At 50.7% G+C, this 16,173-nt stretch overlaps 1 protein-coding gene across 9 annotated transcripts in view; it reads right to left on the reverse strand.

The window, feature by feature from the left end:
* PLEKHA7 (pleckstrin homology domain containing A7) overlaps positions 1–15,920 on the reverse strand; it is a 232,005-nt gene extending 216,085 nt beyond the window's left edge. For 5 of the 9 annotated variants that reach the window (XR_015721534.1, XR_015721535.1, XM_045796579.2 and 2 more), the window contains exons 1-3: positions 15,637–15,918; positions 15,444–15,520; positions 15,292–15,349 (exon numbers count right to left, since the gene is read on the reverse strand). Coding sequence is in view for 7 of the 9 variants with exons in the window: in XM_045796579.2 (XP_045652535.2) it covers positions 15,292–15,349; positions 15,444–15,520; positions 15,637–15,857 (356 nt within the window). In the remaining 2 variants the exon portion in view is untranslated. Of the gene's footprint in view, positions 1–15,291; positions 15,350–15,443; positions 15,521–15,636 lie in introns of all 9 variants that reach the window. The other 4 variants (XM_045796588.2, XM_045796585.2, XM_087855330.1 and 1 more) reach the window with 3 other exon arrangements.
* Positions 15,921–16,173: the final 253 nt, after the last annotated feature.

A 16,173-nucleotide genomic window follows, 5' to 3' on the forward strand; every position in this document is an offset into this window, starting at 1 on the left:
GGATGACACCAATGGCACTTTGATTCATTAACTGAAGGCTTACTATGTACCAGAGAGCATCTGAGAGCCAGCAACATAGCAGTGAACCCGAGAGAGAGAATTCCTGCCCTCGTGGAGGTCACGTTCTAGGATAATAAACAGCCAACACACAGGACTACTTTCTACGTTTAAGACTATTCTGAGTACTTTATATGAACTCATTTAATCTCCAGCACAATCATGATTATTCCCATTTTACAGATGAAGAAACTGATGTTCCACGTTATCTAACTTGCTCAGGATCCATAAGCTAGTACGTGGCAGGGCAGGGATTCAAACCCAGGCAATCCCGCACCACACCATGCTCCCAAGGGCCACTGTGCCTCTCAATACTATGTTCTCCAGCCTGCCTTACTCATTTTGGTATCCAGTGCCCAGACAGCGGCGCTCAGTAAAAGTCTGCTAAATGAAGGGACCCTGATGTTGAATGCTGTCCCCTGAAGCACCCACTCCCTCTCTTGTCCCCACCCAATCCCAACTCATAACCGCCCCCCCAAGTTTTCCGTGACTCCTCCAACCCCTGAACTGTTTCCTCCTGGACATTCCTCTCCATGCCTCATCCACACTACTTACCTGACACTTAGTCACACGCCACTTGACCGTCCTATCACCTGAAGCTGTGCAGGTATCTTGCTTCACCAGCTCCCTGGGCTCCCTGAACTTCCCCTGAGTGAAACAAATATGGTGCCAGTACACAGCAAAGGCTAAACTGAATCCAGCCTCCCCTCTTCATTTTTCCATTATTACCAGAGCTATGTCTCCCCATGCCCAGGGGAAGCAAGCCAGAGCTTGGGTCGGATACGATCTTTGCTGCAACTATATCCAAACTGCCTAATAAGCTCCTCAGCTGTAACAGTCAACGTCATAATTAGGATACAGCAGTCATTACAAACAGCAAGCACAGCTGGACATTTTTAACCCTCAGCGAAACGCATCAGGATGTTCCGTGTCCTCTATTAGAAAATGCCTGTAACTGAAAGTCTGAACTGGAACAGTATACACAAGTACCCTCGGTGTATATCTGAAGATAAGAGTTGCTGTGAGATACAAGCCAAGGAATTACCCAAATATGCTTGGACCAATCAGCCATTACAGAGAAAAGCATTCATGGAAACACTTATTAAATTTGCTAAACTATACTGTGCTCTGAGAATTGAGTATTTCACATGTCCATACTTCCTCAACCTACAGTGGGGTTATATCCTGATAAACTTGTTGTAAATCGAAAATATCAAAGTTAGGGGCGCCTGGCTGGCACAGCGGTTAAGCGTCTGCCTTCGGCTCAGGGCGTGATCCCGGCGTTCTGGGATCGAGCCCCACATCAGGCTCCTCCACTATGAGCCTGCTTCTTCCTCTCCCACTCCCCCTGCTTGTGTTCCCTCTCTCTCTGGCTGTCTCTATCCTGTCGAATAAATAAATAAATAAAATCTTTAAAAAAAAAAAAGAAAATATCAAAGTTAAAAATGCATTCAATACGCCTAACCTATCCAACACCATAACTTAGGCTAGCCTACCTCAAATGTACTCAGAACACTTAGGCTAGCCTACGGTTGGGCAAAATCATCTGACACCAAGCCCATAATAAAGTGCTGAAAATCTCGTGTAAGGTATTGAATCCTGTACTGAAAGTAAAAACAAAACAAAACAAAAAACAAAAAACAATGGTTGTAAGTCCATTGGTTGTTTACCCTCATGATCTCACAGCTGACTGCGGGCTGTGCTCACTGCCACTGCCCGGCATCACCAGACAATGTCGCAACACCTATCGCTAACCCAGGAGAAGATCAAAACTCAAAATTCAAAGTATCGTGTCTAGGGAATGAGTATCACTTTACCACCACCGTCCTGTCAAAAAATCATAAGGTGAACCATTATAAGTGGGGGCCTGTCTGTATTACTCTCATTTAACCACAACAAAGGACCCATGGGAGAGATACCGGCCTCCGCCCCGGTTTGTTCAGAGGTCAAATGACTCACCTGAGCTCCACAGCCACAAAGCTGGGCCGCCAAGCCTGCAAGCCCAATCGCAGCCCTACAGCTCCCCTATGCACTGCAGCACGGTGGAAGCAGCCACGCAGGCAAAGTGCGCGTGGAGACCACCAGTTAGGGGCAGCTGGGGATGATCCCCGCCCTGCCCCCTCTCACCAGTGCTGCAAGTTCTCTAACTTGCCTGGGCCTCACAGTCCTCATGTAAAATGAGGATAAGTACCTACCTCATAGGGTCGGTAGTGGGATTAAATGAGCCCATGTCTGTTAAGCCCTTAAAACAACGCCCGTGGTGAGCACTAGATAAACATTTGTAAAACAACCAAATAAGGACTCAACAAAAGCAACTGGCTTCTCGGTGTGACGGGCCCTCTGTCCTAGCACTCACTGAACCCCAAAACCAAGCCAAATCCAACACAGACCTTAAAGAAAAAAACAAATTCTCAAACCTTTCCACGGACTCAAGAAGACAATCAGCACCAACCAGTCCCGCGGCCCCAAGGAGCAGCCTCAAAAGGCCCAGGGACATCGTCCACAACACAGTCATTACATCTAGAATCGCTGGGCTCCTCAGACACATGGAGCTTTTGAAATAAAAAGAGTGTGCTTTGGATTCTAATTTAAATATCTACCTATTCACAGAGTAGGAAGCCAATTACTTTCCTCCACCCCAAAGAATTAATATCCCCACTGAGTTTTATAAACCATCTGGTGCCAAACACACAAACACATCTATGCATTTTCAGGTGCGGAGGGCTGAGAGAAGCCGACGGAGCAGCTCTCCAGCTCCCGCCCACACACCAGGGCTCAAAAAATGTAATTATTCAAAGCCTCGGTAAATGGACGTAATTTCGGGTACCACCAATTCCATTTAGAAATGCATTAATGGGCACGGTGATTAGAGATCTTCAGCTTCACAGCATTCTTCCATTTCTTTAAATCCCCAGGTCACAATGTGCTGAGAAAAAAATCTCTCCCAACAATTTCGTAGGCAAGGAAAGAAACCTTTTTCCCTCCCAGGGATCCTGACCATGGACTTTGTGGTCAGCCTACAGTCGCGATTTACTCCCAATTCCAATCAACTCTCTCTCCTTGTATGTCTGCCAATGTCAAGGAGGTCATGCCAAATGTCAGATCAACCAACCCACACCAATTTGGTTGAGGATTGGCTCTGTGCCTGACACTGTTCCCAAGGAGCTGGTGAGCTATTCGTGGCCCTGAGTCACAGTCCTGCCCCTGCTCCATCTCCCTCAGGACCAGCTCAGGGGCGACAGCAACACCAGACACCTCTACAACTCCCTCATCATCACCACTGCTCACCAGGACACATCTATTCTCCCACGCAGAGTAGCATTCCCATTTCTCAACTTAATTGCAGTGTGCTTGCCGGCTCTGGCTTTCAACGTCCATCACTCAGAATAACACACCCCTACTCCAGGCCTTCCTCTGCCCTCAGAAGGATCGCTAAGTAGTCCTGGAGTTCTGAGATGCGGATGTGCCAACCCACCCCCGTAGGCAGATGTAGTCCCCACTCAGTGCTTACCCACATGACCAGCCCTACTGTCTACCTCTAGGACCGCCAGCATTGTCTGGGCAGAGGGAATGGCAACACATGCCCAATCTCCATGGGGGAAACCAGAGGCCCACCAGGGGCCAGCGATCTACTCTGGGTAACAGGGTGGGCATTAACAGAGAGCTGTGCCTACTGACACTTTCTCAGGGCCTTCCCAGAGCGTCATCCAATCAGTTCCAACAGAGGGCTTTCTGTAAATGAAATGGCTCGCAACGCGTGAACACCTACCAAGTGCCTAACGGAGCTGCAGACAGGCCATCACATCAGAGTCTCAGTAAATTCTCAATAACACCAGAAAGGAAAGCAGCATTATCATTATTGCACAATATCATTATTGTGGGGAAGCTGAAGCTCTGAGACGTTTCCACTTTTGGCATCCACAGAACCACTCATGGAACTTGTAATAATGCTGATTCCCAGGTCCACCCTCTAGAAGTTCTGACTCGGCATTCTAGAACAGTTTCTACTTCACGTCCACCCTTACTACTCCTTCATGAAGTGTTCTGGCGTAGACACCAGGGTCACTACCTCCAAAAAAAGAGCTAGATGCCCTGCTGGGCAATGCAAACACTAATACTAACACCAGGGAACCCTCTCCCCAGGGGGTGGGGGTGGAGGATGAAAGGGGAGGAGATCAAAACCGCCCATTTGGAAAATGTCTTGATCATAAGTACAAGAAACTTATTCAACTTCTCTCTGGTTGGATACAGCCACACAGGGCTTCAAAGATGAAGAATCGTTTCTTTGGTATTTAGGCACCAATGACTTAGTGCCCAGCTTCCTTTTAAGGACAAGTCTCGACAAGAAAACACACTTCTCCCTCCTGCTAGCCTGATCTCGGGAGATTTCCCCAAAGACAATGAACCACAGCTCTCTGCTGACTGTGCCACACTTCACTTCATCACAGGAAGGGGCTTCCTTTCTAGAAGTAGTAATGATAATGGTTAATTCTTACATAGCCTGTGAGATTTGTGAGGTACTATTCTAAGCCGACAGTACAGTCGTTGTCCCTATTCTACAGATGAAGAAACATCTGAAGACACAGAGAGGTTTAAGTGACCTGTCCACGCTGGCAGCAGAGCCAAGATTTCAACCCCAGTACTCAGACTCCAGAATTCATGTTTTATAAGCCCCACGCAGCAGCACCCCTCAGACACAGGAGTTGGGGACCCCCTACGGCAAGATCCCCAATTATACCACTCTCCTGAAGCCCAGCTACTACTGGTGAAGGGTGTTATCCAGGACCAGTCCCTATGCCTCAACTCAGCACCAGCCTCTTCAAGACGCAGACAAGCACACACATACTCTACCTTCGCCCCCACCCCCAACTCCTTCCAGTTTCCTCCACTGGCCTCTCTTGCCTCGGGCTGCGCACTGCTCTGCTCCACAGATGCCTGGCCTTCCTCATACTCACCCTCTGAAGCTCCCTAGGGCCCCGTCCTCAGGGCCCCCAGCCCCTGTCACCTATACTGAAGTTGTCCAGTCTCCCTCTCCCCTCCTGGACTGGCACTGCTGGAAGGCAGAGATGATGATGTGCATTTCTCTCCACAGCACCCAGTGTGGAGACTGGCATATAGCAGATGGTTCATCAGAGTCTGGTGTCTCAACAGGTGAATCCTGGACCAAAAGCCCATCCAGCCTCTCATTAAACTGCCCCTCCAATAAGATGTTCACCACTCTTCAAGGTGGCCTACTGGTTCCATCTGTGAACATACACAGACAACTCAGTTTGCAAGTGAAGAAGGTAAGATTACTGCAAAGGCGACTGCACTAATCTAACCTTCCTGGCTCCACTCCTCCCGGGAAGGAGACTGTCTCACCTCCCACTTCACCCAGGGGGCAAGAACGCTGGAGGCTATGCAGCCAGGGGCCTGGGTAGAGGGCCTCAATGGGCCCTCTGCCCCTTGCATCCCCGAGCACACCGCACCCCACCTGCAGTGCAGACTGTTCCAGGGAAGTACAAGAGGTAGCCAGCAGCCCCTGGAAGAGACTGCATGCTAACTCCAAGCTGTCAGACATCGAGAGGGTGAGGGCTCTGCCTTGGCAGAAAAAGTCCCTGAGAAACCCTGAGAACACTGGCTGTGATGCTGGAAACACTCTCCTGGCAGAACCTGAAAGAGACAGCCTGGCTGTAAGCAGGATTAAGAGGCTCATCAGCCCCTAAGCTGTGGTCAGCTGACATGGGGAGGTGGGGCGCGGGCCACTCTCCCAAAGCACCAGGGACCTGCCCACTGCCCTGCCTAGGGACCATCCAACCCACGCATCACTTTCTGAAGGAGGCCCAAACGGTCATCAGGGAAGGTACAGAGGACCAATTTGGGGGGGATAACCCTACAGGAGGATTCAGTACAGAGGGAGTGGCTATGCGAGTCAGAAGACACCATGGTAGAGACAGTGCACAGATTTGGAGCCAAGACGACTCAGGTTCTAAGTCCCAGCTCGCCTACTGTTGCTCTGGCATCAGGAAGATCTTTTAACCCCTGTCCCTCCCCCAGCCTCCACTGCTTGATCTGTAAAATGAGGCTAATAAAAATACCTGCCTCTAAAAGGAATGTATGGGTTTTTCAACTACAGAGTACCATGAAGATTATTACTGTTGACATCTGGGGCTCAGGCAGCACCAGACAGTAAGTCTGTCTTCAGCAGTCAGAGCCGATAACCAGGTGGCCACCCAGATTAAGGGGCGGACATCTGTGCAGCCTTCTGAATGCCCAGGAAACAGCCAACCCAGGAGTATTTTCACACCTCATTACCCTGGGCTCTTGGTCCCCAGGTCCCTGCAGCCTGGACAAGGTACCTGTGGCCCTGGGGCAGCATAGCCCTGATGGTCAAGGTAGTGTTGTTTTTTTTAACTTTTAATTTGAAAATCATTTTAAACTTAGAGAAGAGATACAAGAATAGCACCCCTCACCCAGCATCATCCATGGTTAACATGTTGCTCCATCCGCTCTAACATCTGCTCCCCGACACACAGACACACCATTTTTCTCAACCATTGGAGAGCAAATGCGTCAGTACTTCCCAAGAATGAGGACATCCTTTTAATAACCATAATGGTTACACAGTTTTTACTGGTTCAAATTCTGAGTTGAGTCCTACAGTTTGCATGCTCCTGACCCAGGCAACCCCAGTTCAAGGGCACCAGATTTCTCCACCAGCAGCTGAATGTAATAGACTCAGAATTCACATTTCCACCCCATCTCATAGCTGTATGGATGTACAAAGAGCTCACATTTATTGGGTATTTACTAGGTGTCAGGCACCTGCGAGGCACCCTTTCCACCAATTAATTCATGTAATCCCCACATTTATCCCCATTTCATTGGTGAGGACGTGAGGCTTAAAGGGAGTAGGTAACCTACCAGGATAAGGAGCTGTAACTGGTGGAACTGGAATTAGAATCTGGGAATCCAGAGCCAATGCGCCTACCCAGCAACCACCTCCTTACACACACTACCACCACATACACAACGCCTGTGCATTTTTCTGCACGACGAAGTTGCCTGGCTGGCTTTGGCTTCCAGAAAAACCCAGGCAGCATCCAGGTGACCGGGAGACAGAGGGGTGGTCTGGCACAACTCAAAAGATGCCCCGAGGTCTCAACAGCTGCTGACGTCTTCCTCAGAGGCTGTACATCTTGGAGACACAGCCCAGAGAGGCTGGAAAGCCAATGAGCCATCTCCCCACATTACCCTGGTCCCTTAGACTGAACAGGGGAATTGGGTGTCCCGGGAGCACGTGTTTCTGTCTAGGAAAACCAAAGCCATACGACAAACATGATACGTCCCACCAAAGCACTGATCTTAATGGAAGATATGGGAAGGGATTTTATAATAAGTTAAATTGAGGGTCAAGACTACATGAATTTTTGGATAGTACCCACATTTTGACGACGTTTTCTACCATCCAATCTCCCAGGGGAGTTCATCCTCTTCTGTCATTCAGCTGTGGCTGAGAAGTCTGAGAAGCCCTTGTCTGAGACAACAACATGTCCATGTCTTCTCTGAACTCTGAAAAGACTGAACTAACACAGCATGAGGCTTTCGGAAGTCCCTTTATCCCTCTGAGCCCACTTTTCTGCACTGAAAAATGCAGTAACTGTGAGCCTCCAACCAGATATGTTCATGAAGCGCTCTGTAAACAATAAAACATTAACCCAAAACACTTGTCATTTCAGAAAATCAGAAACAAATGTTTTGACAGCCATTTAAAGGCAACAGGCAAACAAAACCATATTCCTCCATGTTTCTCCCTCTGCCAGTATTGACGTAAGACCCATGCCAGTTTACTGAGCAGAGATTCAAACCCATGCTCTCTTCTGAAGAGATGGGAAAAGTGGAGCAAGCACCTCATTAAATCACTAGAGTCCACATTCTGATGTGCTTTTTCAAAGAGACTCCTTTTTCTGAAGCCCTAATTTAAGAAGCCCAAAGTTTACTCCCACAAATACCAAGAGAATGGACAATCAATACACATGAAAACTCCACCACCCCCCTCCATACACACAGCACTGGAAATTGGGGATAGCACCCCTCCTCACCACCCACCCCTGTCCTTTCTCTGAAGCACATCTCTCACAGGGGTGAAGAGCCTTAAGAGCAACTCACAACCATTTTTCTTAAAGAGGTTTTCCCAGATCTTTTCTGGGATGGTTTTGAGAGCGTGGTACAAATCACGGCTCCTAATCCTTCCTTCTGCTTTCTGCACAACACCGCTGTTGTTCCCTTTGTACGGGACCTAACACTTCAATCCCTGAGCCAGTTTTCACTCTTGATAAAACAACCAGGAAATGAAACGTAAAGTGTGGGATTATGCCAAAACTGGCCAAGCTGGGAGAAGCTTTTCTTAACCTTCAACAAGAGGTTTCAGAATTTCCATTTTAAATAGATGTGAGCTGCCGTTTCCCAGAAATTCTTTGCAGAACTGTTGCTTTCTGGTTTGAAATAAAGTTTCTGGGACTGCTGTTCCCAGCAATGAGAAAGATGACAAATGAGAAAGAGGGCAAATGAATGAACAAACAGTTTGGCACTCTACAAGACAAATTTCACTAACATGAAGTTCAATATTTATCTGGGGAGAAAAATGTGGCAGACAGGAAATGTAGGGGGGCCTGGAAGACTGTCCCTTGGGTGATGGCATAATTAAATCTCAAGAGGGCACATTCCCGGGCCTTCCAGTATTGACAGACTTTTCCAAAGGACCTTCCATACTTGGTGCCTACAGCCCACTGGGAACCCCCATGGACATTCTGTCGTCCCTGGTTCAGCCTTCATTCCCCAATTCCGCTTTCCCTTTAATTTCAGAGAAAATGGGTTTCCTGAATACAAAAACATGCTCCAGATACTTAGCATTATCTCTAGCACAGTAACCGTTCTGAAGAAGGTTTAAAGTCTTGGCTCGTGCCTTGTCCCCACTCCCTGCCTCCACGGGACATGTTCTTAACTGCCTCTTCCCAGCCACCTAGAGCCCCAAGCTCCATCCAGCCTCCCTGCTCTTCATTCCTGTCCAGGAGAGCCTGAGCACCAGTACTCTTGTCTTGTGGTGCTTGGAGTGGGCATGGTGGCGGCGGCTCAGTGCACAAGGTCATCGCCCTGATGTTTGCATTCAGAATACTGCATTCTGAATTCAGAAAAAAATATTTCACAATACAGACATGAACCTGAGAGTCATGCTAGTAATTTGATTTTTTTTAATTTAGAATAACTTTGAATAGCAAATAAAAAACACCATGAGAAGTTGAAGAAAAAACTACAGAAGAAAAGAAAAAGTTTTTAATACTTAAATACCTTGAGTGGCACTTCTTCCGGCTTTGTGAGCAAGTACCCCCACACTTTATTTTGCACTGAGTCCTGCAAATGATGTAGCCAGGCAGGACCTGCTGCGGTCCGAAGGGCTAGAGAGGGGAAAGTCAGTCTTGCTCCAAGCCTCAGAACTGTCTTTCCCAAGAGCCTCACTGGCCTCACTTGGGGCTGCACACCCACAAGGAGAATGGCACCTACACAGGATGGCCTGCAAGTCTCCAAAGCTAAAACTGAGGAACTTAAAGGAACCTTGCATAATCAGCTGCTTCCCACCAGGACCCTGGAGCCAAGTCACAGAAAACACCAGGACCTGGCAACCAGGGAGGCAAAGAACCAACAGATGACCCATTCCCCAGATGCAGAGCGTGAGGTTATGGGGTGAAGGAGCCAGAGGAGGCTGGGTTCCTACCTCAAGTGCTGTTCTTGACAGCAAGCAACTATATCCAAGAAGGCTGAGATTCAAGCACCAGCCTTGACAGGCATGGTTCCTGGTTGCTTTGCTTCTTTCACCTTGCCCAGTCTTCCCCAACCCTGATCTCCTCCCCAACAAGTTTTCCAAAATCTGGAATACCTACTAAACTCACTGAGTCCCTTAAGACACTACTGCTTCAATAAATACCAAGTGCCCACTCAGAGCCCAACGCTGGGCTGGGTACCGATGTCTCTGAAATGCAGAACAGGGTACCAGGCTTCAAGGAGCCGCCTTGGCACAGGCAGGGTGGCTAAGACCCCTCCTCTCTCCATGCATCCTCTTTAATGACTCAGGACCTATTCAAAGCCTGCTGCAGGGAGAACCCAACCCACGGGGTGCCACAGACCCCCCAAAAACCAGCCCAGTGTAAGACTCTTGCTCCTAAGGCCTGCTCTAGAACTTTACCCTCATGGGTCTCACATTCGAAAAGGCTGTGTCTGCCACACTGCTTTTACTAATTAATAATTAATGTCTTCCATTTCTTATGAACCAAAGACTGATACCACCACCAATCAGCTCAGGAGACCAAGGGCTGCTGCCTTTCTGGGGCGCCTCAATCCCCAGCAAATGCAAAGAAGGACTCTGGCCCTGTGAGCCTTGGGCAGCCTGACTCGGAGCAATGGCACCTGGTACAAGGCTCCTTCAAATACCAATGCTGCCTCACATCTGTGACCTGGGGCAGAAGCCACCCCACTACCATGGGTACCATATTAGAGACTGAAGACCTACTTTCTGGTCCCAGCTCTAAGCACTCCAGACAAATCACTGAACCTCCATAGACCGGAGTTTGATCATCTGAAGAATACGATAATCTCTGCTCTTCTGCTGTTACAAAAACCAAGTAAGAAAAGGTACCGGAAAAAGCCAACTGCCCTTTGCTGTTGGAATGCCCAGGATTCTTATGAGTTTCCACATCAGTAAAATGAAACTAGTAACTGTTCCTACCTCATCAAATTGTGAGAATTAAATCACATAATAGTGACAAAACAGTTCCTGGCATTTTTCAAAGACTGGAAAAGATGAGGCTATTACATAATTGCTACTACTGTTATTGCTGCTGCTGTTAATGACACTGTTATCTCCATTAGTATTATATCTCGCTACCTGGCTAAGAGACTCATGAGAAAGTGGAAAAGTTTTAGAGTATAAGTCTTCCTTTTTTTTTTTAACATTTTATTTATTTGAGAGAGAGAGAAAGCAAAAGAGAAAGAGAGCATGAGCAGAGGGAGGGGCAGAGGGAGAAGCAAACTCGCAGATGAGCAGGGAGGGGACAGGAGAGGGAAAGAGAATCCCAAGCAGACCACGCTGAGTGCGGACACTGCAGAGCCTGACGCAGGGCTCAGTCTCACGACCCTAAGATCACGACGTGAGCCAAAACCAAGAGCCGGACACTCAACCAACTACACCACCCAGGCCCCCCACTTTAAGGATATTCTTTTTTTTTTTTTAAGATTTTATTTATTTATTTGACAGAGAGAGAGAAAAAGCACAAGCAGGGGGAGTGCCAGGCAATAGCGGGGAGCCCAATATGGGACTCGATCCCAGGACCCTGGGATCATGACCTGAGCCAAAGGCAGATGCTTAACCAACTGTGCCATCCAGGCGCCCCTAGAGTATGTAAGTCTTCTTAAAGAGGATATCAGCATCACCCAGTCTAGAATTAGGAGATCCAGGAGTAGATTCCTTTATGTATTTCCCCTAATCCAAAACTGAACCCAAGTGCAGAAATCAAAATCAAAATTCACCAGCCCTAGCTCGAGTTTTTCTGCTTTAAGACATGTACTCGGTGGCGGGGGGGGCGGGGGTGTGCCTGGCTGGCTCAGTTGGTAAAGCATAAGGCTCTTGATCTCAGGGTCATGAGTTCAAGCCCCATTTGGGGGCTTTTTAAAAAAAAAAAAAACTCTGGGTTTTCTTATGTACAGCAAGGTTAAAGAACCCTGTATGAAAAGAAAGAAAGAAAGAAAGAAAGAAAGAAAGAAAGAAAGAAAGAAAGAAAGAAAGAAAGAAAGAAAGAAAGAAAGAAAGAAAAGAAAAGAAAAGGAAGAAAGGTAGGCAGGTGCTCTGGAGAGATCAAACATCTGCTAAATACCAGGAGCACCTGATGCACCCTAAAAACCTCACACAACCTTCCAGACCAAGGATCCATCGGGGAAAATAAACCCAGCTACGCCGATGCTTTGTCCTTCTAACTGAGGCATATTAGAGGAGGATTCCTCCCCCCAAAAAAAAGAACATTCAGAAATGATCAGAACAAATCTCAGAAAGCTGACCGACTAAAGCAAAGCATTTTTTATGTGAGCAAAAGGAGAACAATTACTCCCAAACCCTTCAGTCTCTCAAGAAGTTGTCTCAGAAGGCGACTGCTTTCCCCTAGGCCTAGAAGGACCCTGGGGGTGGGGAGCCAGAGCTTGCTATAGGATAATCACTAGGGACTTCATAGAGTCACCACAGAAGAGTCAACAAAAGAGAGGATGGTCGGGAGGCTGTGGCAATGGCTGACAGAGGCCTACCCAGCCCTCAAGTCCCCCAAGTCAAGACTTAGCCTAGTATTTCATGGTAAAGACAGATACCGTCAGACAGGAACACCCATGTCTCCCCTCATCGAACCTACTGGCCTCTAGCACGGGCTCTGGAATGGGCAGCCCTCCCTCCCATCAAATGAATGAAAGGCCCTGTTCCCAGCTAGGACCCCTGAGACCTAAGCCTGGGATCCCCAGATCCCCGCCCTCTCACCTTGTCACTAACACTGCTCCAGGAACTGTCCCATCTCTTTCCTGCATCATCCATTTCTCCTTCTGTACTGGATCATTCCCAGCAGAACAAAACATGCTCTACTCTCTCCCACTAAAAAACAGATACCTCCACCCCCACCTCAAACCCACAACCTCCCCAATTCTCAGCTAATGTCTCAAACCTGCTTCATAACAAAACTGCCTAAAAGATTCACCTATGCTTATTGACCCCAATTCCGCGCCCCATATTTTCCCCTCCACCTACTCCAGTCAGGTTCTGTCCTTTAAGCTTTCATGAACCCCTCATTCTACTGGGTTTCCTCCTATCTCCTCAGTCTCCTTTGCTGGATCCACCTCTTTTCCCAACCTCTAAATGCTGCTATGTCCCAAGGCTTAGGTCATTTTACTGTCTACACTCTCTTCCAAGGTGAATTCAACTAATGCTGTGGCCTTGAACACCACCTACAATACCCAAATAGACCTCTGCAGTCCTCTCTCTCTCCTGAGCTTCAGGATCCATGCATCTGACTAGTGGACATACTCATATCTCAAATGTCAGAACAGGCTCTCATGCTCTCCCCCACTCCAAGCCTGCTCCTCCTCCCAACCCTCCCATCTGATGATATGAGTTCCATCCATTCAGGTGCTTAAGCCTCTGGGAGTTATCTTTGACTCCTCTCTCTCTCACAGACTACGTCCAAATCATCAAGCCTGATCTGACCACTTCAGATGAAAGCATCTCCAGTGTTACACGCTCAGTCAACAGCAACAGCCTGCTACTGCTATCCTGCCCACTACAGCTGCCCACCTACATACAGCCCACTCTACAACAGGGAGAATGATCTTTCTAAAAATGCACATCAAACCACATTGGTCCCCCACTTAAAACCCTCCAGTGATTTCTCACTGGGCTTAGAATAAAGTTTAAAAATCCCTTACCCTGCTCATAAAGTCCTACACCATCTGCTTTCTCCTATCTGTAACCTCTTCTCTTGCGACCTTCTCCCTTGCTCACCATATTCCAGCCACACTGGCCTCTCCACTCTGAACCTGAAGCTTTTTCTGCCTTAAAGCCCTTGCACTGGCTGGTCTCTTCTGGAAATGCTTGGCCATCTCATCAACACAAGGATGGCTCTTTCCTCTCATTCAAATTTTACCTTAAATGTCACCTATTCAGAAACACCACCAATGACCACCCAGTCACTTGATATCACATTATTTTAATTTTCTGCATGGTAGTTACCGCTGACACTATTCTTGATCTTTAAATTTATTTTTTGCTCCCTCTCCCTACCAGACTGCAAACTCCATGAGCATCCAGATGTTATCTGCCTCATTCATTTCTGAGTTTCCAATGCCTAGAACAATGCGTGGCACACAAGGAGAAATCTAATAAATATCAGTGAATGCAGTTATGCCCAGACAGGCCCACTGACTGACAGGTTCTGAGGTCTTAGCTCTCCAACTTCTCTCTCACACACAGACGTGAGGGAGGACTCCAGCCACAGTCCTAGTGTCCACTTGTATAAATCTCATCCACCAGAATTTCAAACATCCTACAAGAGCCCAAACTAGGGAGGAAGGATCCAGGACTTTCTGTGACCATCGAGCTTCGATGAGGCTGCCCCAGTACGGACTAGTAGTGTTTCCAGGTGGTGAAGAAAGGAATTCTGACTCACGGCCCCCAAAAGTAATAGCACTTGTCAGACCGCCGTCCAGACCTTGGCAAGTTCATTCATTCCGTAAACAAAGATTTACCGAGTGCCTACTTCGTGCCAGGCACTGGGCACAGGACCAAAAGCAGCTTCTGACCTCAGCGAGCTGACTGCCGAGCACGCAGAGCGTTACACAGAAACGCAGCAACACAGGTACCCGCCCGCTACCCGCCGGAGCGGGAAAGTAACGGCCATACTAATGCTCGCGGCTGGGCGGCGCCCTAGCGCACTGCCCCGCGATTTCAGGTCCCCAGCGCCAGGTCTGGGGTAACCTGGCTAGCGGCGCAACGCTCGCGGGCCTTTTCTGAACAACTACCGCTTGACTAGTGGAGCCAGAAGTGACTGCCCCGCGGAGCACCGGCTTTCCCAGACGCGCGGTGTTCGAGGAATATTATTGGCTGATGGGTTCCCTCCCCACCCCCCACCTCCCCCCGCAGGCCCGCGCTCTGGATGGCCAGGGAGGTGCGGCTCCGACTCTCCACCACCATCCCAGAGAAAGACATCGGAAACCAAAGTCCTCCCCACACGAGATTCCCTCCGTCTCTACTCCCCACTTCCCAGCCCCCAGTTCCCAGACCCCGGACGCAACTCGTAGTTCCACTCTCCCCACCCCCGCCCACCCCGGTGGGGCACAGCCGGGGTCGGAGCTGCCCGGGACCCCGGCGGGGAGGCGTGTCCGGCCCCTCACACCAGCGCCCGAATCCCGTCCAACTGCAGGACCCGGGGGTAGGTTGCGGCCCCCGCCCCCTCTGTGGCCCGGACTGCGGGCCCCCCGCGGAGATGCGGACCCCGCCGCCCCTCTCCCGGAGCCCGCCGCACAACTCCGGCACACAAAACCCCACAGGGGTGCGGCCGCCGCGCTGTGCGCGCCAACTCGCCCGGGACCCGCGCGGGAGGCGGAGGGCGGGGGCGCGCGGCGGGAACCGGTCGGAGCCCGCCGCACAGGTGCGAGCGCGGCGCCCGGGTCACTCACTCGATGAAGTAGCTGGCTCCCTCTTCCGTGAAGCCCTCCTCCCAGCCGCGGGGCAGGTCTGCGGAAACGCCAAAAAAGTCGGGTCAAACTTGAGCCGCCCAGGCGCGCACCCCCCCGAGCGCTGCCCCCCGCCCCGCCGGCCCGGCTCCCACCTGAGCGGATCATGTGGCCCGAGTTCACTGGCTCTCCGGTGCGCGGGTGCAGCCAGGTCGTGCAGCGGAGCTCGTCACTGCGGGAAAGAGGCGCACCTGTTAGCGCCGCGGCCGCTCCGGGGGGCGCCCGCCCGGCCCCGCACCCCGCCCGGCCCCGCGCCCACGCCCGCGTGCCCGCTTGCCCGCGCCGCACTTGATGAAGAAGACGCGGCCGTCCCGGCACACGCCGTAGGACCAATGCTCAGGTAAAGTGTCCCGCCCGACCGCCGCCGCCGCCATGTTCGCCGAGCGCCGAGCTGCCGCGGCCGCCGCGGGGCGGGGGAGAGGGGGCGGAGGCGGGGGAGGGGGAGGAGGGGGCGGCGGGACGGCGGGCTCGGCCTGCGCGGGCCCCGGCGGCGGCCGGCGGCGCTCCATCGCGGCCGGCGGCGACGTCCCTGGAGTCCCGGGTCCCGGCACGGCCGCCGGAGTTCGCCGCCGCACGGGCCGACCCGAGCGCGGTGGCCGCGGCCTTTGTCCCCGCGCCTTCCCCGCCCCCAGCCCGCCGGCCCCGGCGCGCCCGCCACGCGCCCCTTGGCCCCTGAGGCCCGGAGCCCCAGGCGGGGCCGAGGGCCGTGTTCGGGGCGCCGCGAGCAAACTCCGGAAACAAGGTGTGCCCCGAATGCTCCAGGGAACCCCACCCGACCCCCATGACAAACCTTCTGCCTCCGGGAACTGTACTTCTTTCTGAACC

This window comes from Ursus americanus, chromosome 24 (genome assembly GCF_024610735.1).
Source record: "Ursus americanus isolate L20-20 chromosome 24, mUrsAme1.1.p, whole genome shotgun sequence".
Lineage (NCBI taxonomy): Eukaryota > Metazoa > Chordata > Mammalia > Carnivora > Ursidae > Ursus > Ursus americanus.